Source organism: Onthophagus taurus, chromosome 3 (assembly GCF_036711975.1).
Source record: "Onthophagus taurus isolate NC chromosome 3, IU_Otau_3.0, whole genome shotgun sequence".
Lineage (NCBI taxonomy): Eukaryota > Metazoa > Arthropoda > Insecta > Coleoptera > Scarabaeidae > Onthophagus > Onthophagus taurus.
The window spans coordinates 2895399-2907419 of NC_091968.1; the positions used below are offsets into that span (position 1 = coordinate 2895399).

A 12021-nucleotide genomic window follows, 5' to 3' on the forward strand; every position below is an offset into this window, starting at 1 on the left:
ATTTTCATTACAGCGGGGTCGCCATGACAACCTGAAAAATACCCTATTTTATTTTTTTATGTTATTTATAAGATATTTTTGATTTGCGTTGTGGCTTAAGGTTTTTGAAAATCGCTGGGAAGAAATTATCGGCTAACCCAGATGCAGTAAAACCTTTTAAAGAGGATCTAAAACGTCTGATTCAAGAGCATGACCTAAAGCGACATCAGATTTATAAAGCTGATGAGACAGGATTGTATTGCCTAACAAAACTTATGTATCATTAGCAGAAAAAACTACTCCTAGATTAAAAATTTCGAAGAAACGACTCACGTTTGATTATCTGCCATTTGTTTAATAAGGCTGATTATGTTTCAAAATTATATTACATGATTTGTAGGCGACATGAACATTTTTATCTCCTAAATGTTACGTCTTTAGAAACATCCTCTCAGATTTTAATCAACATAATGAGGATGCAGTCGAAGATAACATTCAGCTAAGTATATTAAGGGAAAAATTAAGATGTGAAAACACTTTGGTCCTTGATGCTATTAGGTATACAATAAATTTACTACAGGAAGTAGCTCCACTAAGTTAATGCATAAGTGGTTTTAGAAGTCGATAGTAAAATCATAAATAGCATATTTTAGATGTTAATCAAAAATCTGTATTACAGCTTAAACGATGTTTTATTTTAAATGTTTTTTAGTATCGGTTGTACACGTGTTTCGCCTAAATAGGCATCTACAGGCACGATGTCAGTACAGCTACAGATTCATTCCTATTTAGGCGAAACACGTGTAGCACCGATACTGAAAAACATTTAAAATAAAACATCGTTTAAGCTGTAATACAGATTTTTGATTAACATTTAAAACTGAAACGATGAAACTGGAACAAACCTTAGCTTTAGCATATTTTAGGGTGACAATACATTTGGACAAGGATGAGGCAGTAGAAAATGAGTGCACTGAAAAAAAATTTGCCATTTGTGAAGATCGATACTGCTAAGAGAGAGAAAGAGATGAAGAAGAGAGAGAGTAGGGAGTGGGAAGGACGGTTAAGGGCATTAGTTTAGTAAGAGAGTCAGAGTTGAGTTAGAGAGCCGAATGTGTGAGGCGTTGGAAGTTATTTCGTTTGTTATAAATTGATGACTTGTAGTTTATTGAGAATATTGTTAATAAAGTGATATCTAACAGAGCAGCGGTGCGATAAATAAATCAAACCAGTTAGTAAAAAGAAAAACAATAAAAACGTGGACGATTCTGGAAACGAGTGTGGACGCTACTTTAACGGATTGTGGTGACGTCATAGTATATTCGAGAAAGATTACAGGTGTTGCGTCGGTTAAATACTTTATACGTGGTGTTTAAAAAAAAAAAGAAAGAACAAATGAGTGAATACGGAGAAACGGGGGACGTGACAGGCGAATTTGGTTGTTCAACAATACGAGATTTCAATGTTGAAGATAAAACGTCTATCGATAGAGAAAGAAGATTGCCGCAACAAGAACGAGAATTGTTAAAGAGGGAACGAGATTTGATGGAAAGAGAAAGAAAATTAAACGATTCCGGACGAAGCGTAAATTACTTTTATAATTCTGGAAATCAAGTTTTACCTGAGTTTGACCCTGGAAAATTACATTCACTGACGGCGAAACAATGGATTAAAAAAGTCGAAAATATGGCACAGGTGTTTCATTGGGAAGATGATACCTTACTGTCTAAACTAAAAGGCGCTGCACAATTATGGTTTAATGGAGCACAAGACCGGATATCAAGTTGGGTTGAGTTCAAAAAATTGGTCGTTGCTGATTTTCCTACTGCCGTTGATATTCATTTTGAATTATCAACAAAGAAAAAGAAACCTGATGAATCATACGAGAATTATGTATATTTCATGAAAGCTATTGGAAATAAGGGTGAGATAAATGAAAAATCGTTGGTAAAATATATCATAATGGGAATACCTGATAGAGAACTTGGGAAGTTATTAGCTATTAGTACACCATGTGATACTCAAGATTTATTATCAAAAATAAAAGATTATGAAGCAACCATGAAAAATATGTCCGATCTAAGGGGAAATACTCAACGAGATACATTCCATGATCCACAAGGTGATAAGTCAGTCAGTGCTTCTCGGAATGAAAGAAGGTGTTACAATTGTGGTGAAACTGGTCATATGGCGACAAATTGCAGCAAACCAAAACAAAGAAAATGTTTCAAATGCAATAGAGACGGGCATATTGCGAAGGATTGTACTACACCAAGGCGAGTAAATAAAGTAGAACAATATACATGTAGAGATGAATATCATAAAATTGTACAGATTAATAAAACCGACATTGTAGCATTTATCGATCTTGGTAGTGATGTAGTTACAATACGCCAACAGGAAGCAGATGAATTAAAATTACATTATAAACTCTCTATTGTAAGACTGACAGGATTTGGGGGAGGGAAATGTCGACCAATAGGAGAATCCAATGTTGAAATAGTAATAGATGGAATAGAGATGACATCTGAAGTACTTGTTGTACCTGATTCGACCCAGAATGAACCAATAATAATTGGAAGAAGTGTTTTAGATAATCCTAATAACCGTGTTATAAGGGTATATAATACTTTGACGATAAGTCAGATTGAAGAACAGAAAACTAAAGAAATTGAATATGTAGAAGTCGATTTAGATAATGAAGATTTCAATAAAGGTTGTAACCAAGCTGTAGCAGAACAAGAAATAGTAGATATAGCAAGAACTCAGATGAAAGTACAAAAGCAAAAAGTTGATGTAAATGCAGAAATACAAGAAAGTGACAAAATGGAGTTAGTTAAATTATTAGAAGAACATGACCAAATGTTTGCGGATAAATATTCTGATTTGGGATGCACGGATTTGTTTGAGATGAAAATTGAAGTTACAAATACAAAACCAATATCAAGTCGTCCATATAGGCTAGCATATAGTCAGCGAGATATAGTCAACGATAAAGTCGGTGAATTATTGAAAGCTGGTATTCTTAGTCCTTCAACATCTGAGTATGCGAGTCCTGTTGTGCTGGTGAGTAAGAATACAGGAGGAGAGCGTTTATGTATTGATTACAGGCGACTAAACGAGGTGACCCGAAAAGAGCATACACAAATGCCGTTGATAGATGAACAACTAGATAAACTTGCTGGTAAGAAATATTTTACTACTCTTGACCTAGCTAATGGATATTACCAAGTACCGATTAGTGAAGAAAGCAGGCATTTGACAGCTTTTGTAACAACAGATGGCTTGTACGAGTTTAACAGGATGCCATTTGGACTTGTTAACGCCCCAAGTGTTTTCAACCGTTTAATGAGTAAAGTGTTAAGAAGGGTAGGACCAAATATTGCTCTTGTGTACATGGATGATATATTGATTGCCAGCGAAACTGTCGTGAGAAATTGAAAATCGTACTTAAAGTGTTGAAAGAAGCTAGACTCACATTAAGAATGAGCAAATGTAAATTTTTGTATAATAAGATTGACTACCTTGGGTTCGAGATTAGCGAAGAGGGACTGAGACCAGGAATTAGGAAAATTGAAGCTGTTTCTTATTTTCGGAGACCGACAACAGTGCAGGAAGTACGACAATTTATTGGGTTAACTAGTTTTTTTAGAAGATTCATTATGAACTTTTCCGTTGTTATTAAACCGTTGACAATATTAACCAGAAAAGATGAGAAGTTTGTTTGGGGAAGTGCACAAGAAAACGCTTTTGAATTACTAAAGAGGAGGTTATGTGAAAGACCGGTTTTGGCTTTATACAATCCTGGTTCTGATCTGGAAGTACATACTGATGCTAGTAAGATAGGTGTTGCTGGAATATTAATGCAGAAAACTGAAGGTATGTGGAAACCAATATGTTTTTATAGTAGACAAACATCTGAGATCGAATCTAAATACCATAGTTACGAATTGGAAATGCTTGCTATAGTCGAGAGTCTAGAGAGATTTAGAGTGTATGTGCTAGGAAAACAAATTAGAATAATAACAGATTGCAATTCAATTAAACAAACAGTAAAGAAACAAGATATGTCACCCAGAATTGCTAGATGGTGTTTGAAATTGTTGGAATATACATGTTGACGCATTGAGTAGATGTCCTCAAGAAGAGGCTAGTGAACCAGAGATAGCTGGTTTGAACATTTTAATGATTAACGAAGAAGATTGGCTTATAACAATGCAAATGCAAGATGTAAAATTAATGACAATAACGCAAATATTGCAAAGACCCCCGAATAATAACGATGAGAAACAAATACATCACGATTATGAATTAATTAAGAACAGATTATATAGAAAATTGGGAGATGATAAACGTTGGGTTGTACCCAAAGGGATTATATGGAAGGTCATTCAAAATAGTCATGATCGTATGGGTCATTATGGTGTGGACAAAACGATAAGTCACCTTAAACAATATTTATGGTTCCCTAAAATGAGGAAAAGAGTTACAAATTATATACGAGCCGAGATATAGAATGTGCATATAGGAAAATATCTGGAGGTAAGAAGGAAGGAGAATTGCATAATATAGAGAGACAACCAATACCTTGCCATACAGTTAATATCGACCATTTAGGGCCGTTTCCTAAGAGTACGAAGGGTAACACACATCTTCTGGTATATATAGACAACTTTACAAAATATCTAATAGTAAGAGCAGTGAAGAATACAAAAAGTGAACCAGTCGTGAGGATTATGAAAGAAATACATAATACTTTTGGACCACCAACTAGACTTGTATCCGACAGAGGCACGGCGCACAGTGGGGCAACGCCGGAAAAAAATCCCGGCCGTAAAAATCAGCTTTATCTAAAGAATACACCGATTTGCAGTTATAGAATAGTTAATATACGTTTGATATAAACATGTATTTATCAGCGAAAACAAGACAACCGAATAAACCGGTTCACAGAATAACAACTTTTGGCATAATGTGATTTAAAAAAAAAACTTTATCGTGCTTTAATTCGGAATCGATAAAATTTCAATCAGTATGCTTTAGTGCAAACGACCCTAAAGTATTATTTGCATATACCTGCGAGTTCAGTAATTACGTTAGTAATATTCACGAGTTAGTAATATTCGCAACCTGTGCAAATATTTTCATTTTCTAAAGGTTTTTTTGATCAATTCAAATGTGACTTTTGTTTTGAGACTGTTTAATCTGTTTTAGACGATATTTTATACGTAGTAAAGATAACATGGAGCCTCTAGTTATCAGTTACAATGATTTGTGTGAATACTTATTTAATAATGGTCCTTCCAGCATTCAGTCGTTTAATTCTCTCATTCGAGAGAAGTTTCCTAATATTACTGAGGATCAGATACCCGTAATTTCCAAAGCAATTGCAACAAGATTTCTTCCTAATTTCAAGGTAAAGTGGAGATCAGTTAATCGAAACAAAACCGTATTTAAACAGAAGAATAGTGATTGGATGACACGTAACTTTGTGTTCACGTTTCCCGTTGATACTGATAAACATGACGAAGGTGGTGGTACGAATATTTCATTGTGCTCGGTGTCGAAAGTTGGCAAAGGAAGGCGTAGTAAAGATTTTGAAAATTGTGGAAAGAGAAGTCAAAGGAGCAAAATTCGTCAACTAAAAACATCACAGTCCCAAGCCTTAATCAATGCTGCTGCCTCCTCGCAGTCGGGTAACCAAAGCGAAGTTTTCAGCGCTGATTTAGCGCTCTCAATTTTTATAGAGGCTAAATTGACCAGATATCAATATGAATTAATTAGAACTGCTACAAAGAAAATCGGCCACAATATATTCTAAAAAAATCCAAAGCGCAAAGGCAGACTGTTACCCAAGCGGAGTGAAAGTTACAGAAACTTCTGCGGAAGTTCCTTTACAAAGTTTGGTTGACCATACGGCAAAAAGAATTCTTGAAACAAAACATGAAGAGGAATTGGGCAAACTGAAAGGCCGTGAATTGATTTTGCACACAAAATGGGGTTTTGACGGCTCTTCCGGTCAGAGCGAATTCTCTCAGCCATTTGCAAATGAAAGTGACACTGGTAGTGACTCACATTTATTTATGACGTCAATTGTGCCACTGAAAATGACTCTTACTGGAGATCAAAGTGAAGATGTTGATGTTTGGGTTAATCCCCGACCTTCTTCAACTCGATATTGCAGAGCTGCCAAGTTTCAATTTATAAAAGAAAGTGCTGACATAATAAGAGCGGAAGAAGAACGCATTGAAAATGAAATAACAACCTTGCAACCAACAACTGTACAGCAAAGCACATATTCCATCACAGTGAAGCATATTCTACATTTCACAATGCTAGACGGAAAAGTAGCCCAGCATATCACCAATACAACTGCAGCAAGCAACTGTTTCAACTTATCAAAGCTCGAAAAGAAGCCTCGTAATGAAGAAGCAATTCAGCCAGGTATTTCCCCACTTCATGCACGAATAAAGTTTATGGAATTTATACTTCATCTTGGTTACAACTTAGAATTTAAGGAATGGAGGACTACCAAAACTACACTTCCAATCAAAATGGCTGCGAAAGAACGTATACAAAAACGTTTTATGGCTGAATTAGGGATAAAGGTTGATTTCGTAAAACAAGGATTTGGTTCCACTAATACTGGAAATACCTCTAGAGTGTTTTTCCGAGACCCTTCTTTGACTGCTGACATAACACAAATTAATGAAAACTTGATTCGCCGACTTGGTGTAATACTAGAGATAATTAATAGCGACATTTCAATTGATTCGCACAAATTCCACTTATACACAACAGAAACGGCTAAGTTAGCAATACAATTGTACCCATGGTATTATATGCCTTCAACGGTCCATAAAATCTTAATTCATGGAGCTGAAATTATAACATCTGCAGCACTGCCGATTGGGTTACTTTCAGAGGAAGCGCAGGAAAGCAGACATAAAGATTATAAATGTTACAGGCTTCACTACACAAGGAAATGTTCCCGTACTGCCGCAAATGAGGATGTATTCAATAAGTTATTAGAGTCGTCAGATCCCTTTATAACACACTTGAGGCCTGAGCCTAAAAAAAAGAACCTTCCCATCAGCCAAGAAGCCCTTGAATTATGTTGCACATAATTATTATTTTAATTTTTCGTTATACATTATACATTTCATTTTCAGTGTGGGGGTAAAACAAAAGCCGATTGGAAAAAGTGCTATTCTTTACTTAATTAATTTAAAGTAATTAATCTTTTCAATTTAGTATCAATTGTAATGTACTTTTTTATGTTGAATCGAATGAGAGCAGCCGTAATTTGATAGAACTAGCGGTTATCTAGATATTGTATTTTTTCCGCTTTTCGGTCATTTGGCCCCACTGTGCGGCGTTCACCTCAAAGAAATTTACGGAATATTGTAAAATGAATCAAATCATACATATTCAAAATGCAACTGCGACACCACGTGCAAATGGACAGGTGGAACGTTACAACAGAACACTAATGACAGCAATATCTCCAAGAAGTGAGAATGAGGATGGACGAGATTGGGATAAACGACTGTGTGAAATCCAATTCGCTTTAAATTCCTTACCAAATAGTGTCACGAAGAAAACACCTCATGAATTATTATTCGGTCACAGGCCTAGAAATGCTTTACAAAATCATTTGTTATTGTCGCTAACAGAAGATGAAGCTGTGAGTGAGGAAGAGATAACAGAAATAAGAACAGACGCACTACATGTGATTAGAAAACGACAGAAAGATCAAAAGGAAAGATTTGACAAACTACGCATAAAACCAAGAAAATATCAAGAAGGAGACTTGGTGTTAGTAAAATGTGAAGCAACAGCTACTGGCGAATCCAGAAAACTGGCATTACGTTACAAAGGACCTTACGTTATCCATAAAGTTTTACCAAACGATAGATACGAGTTGAAAGATATACAGTAGAGCCCCCATTATCCGCGAGCGGATTATCCGCGAGTGCCGTGAAATATTCTTTTCTTTTAAATTTAATTTGATTTTCATTATATATCGAAATGTGTTCGTGTGTTTATGCGATTTGCGCTCGATATTGATCAGACGAACGTGTGTTTCGACTCATTTTAAAGCGTGTTTCGACTTGTCACACCGTCTACAGTCGTGTTTCTTTGTCGGTGGTTATTAGCAGATTATTAGTTTGTTCCTGAAATAAATAATGGCTGAAAAACGAAAGAAGGTTGTGTTAACGATTCCACAAAAAATAGAAATGATTTCTAAAATAGAAAATGGCCCATCAAGAAAGCAGATGTGTTTACAATACGGGATTGGGGAAATAACAGTGCGAGATGTTTTAAAGCAAAAAAAAAAGTTATTGGCTTTTGCAACAGTTTCAAACAGTGTTTCTGGAATGAAAAAACGAAAAACAATGAAGAAATCCACGTACAGTGAACTTGACTCGGCATTAGCGGATTGGCTAGCTCAAGAGCGAAGTGAAGGCACTCCTGTATCCGGTCCTAACATTGCAGCTAAAGCAAAAGTCTTCTTTGATTTGTTAGGACTGGAAGGAAATTTTGATGCGTCGTCCGGTTGGTTACATCGTTTTAAGAAACGTTATGGAATTAGGGAGATAGGTCTTCATGGGGAAAAGCTGAGCGGTGATCAACAAGCAGCTGACGATTTTCAACGTGATTTTGAAAAGTTTATAATGTCGGAAGATTTGTCACCAGAACAAATTTATAATGCTGATGAATCAGGGCTTTTTTGGAAGTGTCTTCCCACTCGCACTTTAGCATTTAAAAGTTAACATAAAGCGGCAGGACACAAAAGTAGCAAGGAAAGAATCACAATCTTGCCGTGCAGCAATGCTGCTGGTACCTACAAACTGAAACTTCTTGTAATCGGTTGTAATTTACCGATTTTCTTAGAATCTAAGAAACCAAGGTCTTTTAAGGGGACAAGAGCAGCCAATTTACCAGTCGATTGTTTCAATCAAAAAAAAGGTTGGATGAACCAGCAGATTTTTCAAGAATGGTTTGAAAAGATTTTTGTGCCTCAAGTACGTAAACACCTTGATTCAAAGAATTTACCAAGAAAGGCCGTTTTATTAATTGACAACGCGCCTTCACACCCTGCCGCAAGTGTGCTTAAATCTTCTGATGAACAAATTTTTGCAAAGTTTTTGCCCCCAAATGTTACTGCGCTCATACAGCCTATGGACCAGGGGGTCATTGCAACTGTGAAGAGGATATACAGAACAAAGTTGGTAAAAACAAAAATTGAAGAAGGTTACGATTTTAAGCAGCTTTGGAAGATGTATACAATTTTGGATAGCATTTACGATATTGCGTTTGCATGGGATTGTATTAAACCGTCAACCCTCGTCAAATCGTGGAGAAAACTCTTTCCAAATATTGAAGTAAATGTCAACCAAAACATTGGTGAACAACATAATGAAGATATGCCTATCGCTGCACTTATTGACTTAGTGACATCCGTTCCGGGAGGTGAGAATGTAAATCAAGAAAACATAGAAGAGTGGCTGGAATGTGACAAAAATGAGCCAGGGTTTGAATGACTATCTGATGTAGAAATAACAAACAAAGCAATGGGAGTGAACGAAGAAATTGAAAGTGAAGAAGGCGAGGTGCTTGCGCGGATGACACATGAAACTGCTTTGCAGCATGTAGACGGATTGCTTCAATATTTAGAGGAGCAAGACGACGCACATCTGGCAGAAAAACTTATGCTAAGGAACGTACAATCCAGAATAAAGAAAAGGTGCTTCCAAAGCAAGAAGCAAAAGCTAGTGACCGATTTTTTTAAACCGAAAACAGAATGATAAGGTTCATTCTGTTTTTGCATCCGACCGTATGAAGCCATGGTGTGTCATAACAGATCTGGACTAAGAAGAAGATGAGTCGACAGACAGCAAAGAAGAAATGAATTCGGAAGATGAGGAAGTCAGGGCCGAGGACGACCCAAATGGTAGCAAGGCCGAATGTGAAGATCGATACTGCTAAGAGAGAGAAAGAGATGAAGAAGAGAGAGAGTAGGGAGTGGGAAGGACGGTTAAGGGCATTAGTTTAGTAAGAGAGTCAGAGTTGAGTTAGAGAGCCGAATGTGTGAGGCGTTGGAAGTTATTTCGTTTGTTATAAATTGATGACTTGTAGTTTATTGAGAATATTGTTAATAAAGTGATATCTAACACATTCTCTAAAGCATTTAATGTTGCTGTAGAATGGTCAAATCAAAATTCCATAAATATAAGTGAAATCATCACCTTGAAAACAATTCAAGGAAAAGCAGTTATGGCCAAAATTGCTCAAAAAAATATTCAGAAAAAAATTAAAGATTTAGAGATTTAGGTTTAAGTAATAAACTTAATTAATTTAATTACACCCTCTGTATTTTTGTGTTCACACTATCGCGAGTGTATTGTAATTAAATTGGAAAGCTATTAAAATTTAATAATAAATTAAACAAACCTTACCCTTAAACTATATTTCCAACTTTCTCCCACCTCATCATGAACGAAATTTTCTGGATCACTATCCCAAGTTGTTAATTCATCTTGTGTTAAAGGAAAATAATGGGTAACCAATTTCCTGCAGATTTCTGTTAAAGTATTTGGTTGGAAGAAGGCCATTTTAATTTGATAAGCTCGTACGGTCTCAGGATCTTTTGTCAAATCAATAACTTTCGCGGGACGATATTCGGTACATAACAAAATACCTTTGATCAAATTAAAACATTGAATGACGAATCGCTCAAAAATAAATTCGTGTCCGGCTGGTGTAAAAGCATAATAAACGGCTAATTCAAGAGTTGGTTGAATAAAATCGACGAAAGCAAATGGGCGAACATCTAACGTTGATAATAAAACTTTTGTGAGGTGTACAATGAACTTTTCAGTTAATTCGAGTAAATATTGATGATTTTTATTTCGTATTTGGCGTAAACATTCCAAGGAGGTTTTAATTCGTTCGAAAATTATTTTAAAAAAGTTCATACAATCCGTGCTCTTTTGTGGTTGATAAAATCCATGTAATGATAGTTTTCGTAATATTCTCAAAGATAACAACGCTTTTTCCAAGTTTACAACTAACACGTCGTTACTACTATTTTGTGCGACATTTTGAAAAAACATTTCTGTAAAACCGTTCCATAAATTTACTACAAACGAGAAAATACTAGCTGCAAAATCTTGAAAAAGTCTTCTATCTCCTGCCAATCGTTTCGAACATAAAGCTTTTATAACATTGTGCAACGTTAGCAAACCCCTGTGCTGTACCAAACTATTATTACTCTCAACTACTTGCATCAACGTTGGAAGAAGTTCATTCCATTCTTTTGGGCAGTCCGTTCGAGCTATTTTAGCTATTAATACCGCTTTTTGTGTTGCTATTTGATTGACAGGTTCATTGAAACTAGATAAAAGTGAACGCTTCAAACTTTGCTTTTCCTCCTCGGAAATAGCACTAAAAAATAATTTATTTGAAAAAGTGAGGTTATATTCGAAAAATATTTTAATTTTAATATTACTTTGGTGCAGTTTTTCTCCAGTATTTATCCACACCATTTTTAAAACATAAAACTGCTATCCATCTTACATTAACGTCTATGTTCAAATTAGATATGATATTCTAAAATATAAGAAAAACAACATAACCTCAAAATAAATTAATTTTTTTTCATTTCGAACCTCAAATGAATAATATTAAAAATAACTTACCGATAAGACTGTGTAAAAACCCCTTTGGGTTTCCCATTCTAATAATTTCGCCTCGGCAGGTTTTAAAATTTCGGGATTTTGGCTGGAAGCCCGATTAAGGACATCCAAAACCATTTGTTCGGTGGTCATAGTTTCCATTTTTCCTCCAGGTATCTCCTTCGGGTGCGTTTCAAAGAACTCGATAGCTCATATCTTTTAAAAATTAATTACTTTGATTTGAGGTAAGCAACGATTCCACTCGAAAAGCTGGATGCAAAATGAGTTTTAGGTTATGTTATCTGTCAATTCGCATGTCAAGATATTAAATTGAAACGAAAATACCTAAAAACAACTATCA

At 35.6% G+C, this 12021-nt stretch overlaps 1 protein-coding gene across 2 annotated transcripts in view; it reads right to left on the reverse strand.

Moving 5' to 3' along the window:
* LOC111423968 (importin beta11) overlaps nucleotides 1-12021 on the reverse strand; it is a 27784-nt gene extending 15763 nt beyond the window's left edge. Inside the window, exons 1-4 of one of the 2 annotated variants that reach the window (XM_023057358.2) lie at nucleotides 12006-12021; nucleotides 11685-11930; nucleotides 11495-11595; nucleotides 10443-11430 (exon numbers count right to left, since the gene is read on the reverse strand). In XM_023057358.2, the coding sequence (XP_022913126.2) occupies nucleotides 10443-11430; nucleotides 11495-11595; nucleotides 11685-11822 (1227 nt within the window). In that variant the 5' untranslated portion in view covers nucleotides 11823-11930; nucleotides 12006-12021. Of the gene's footprint in view, nucleotides 1-10442; nucleotides 11431-11494; nucleotides 11596-11684; nucleotides 11975-12005 lie in introns of those variants that run through there. The other variant, XM_023057357.2, reaches the window with a different exon arrangement.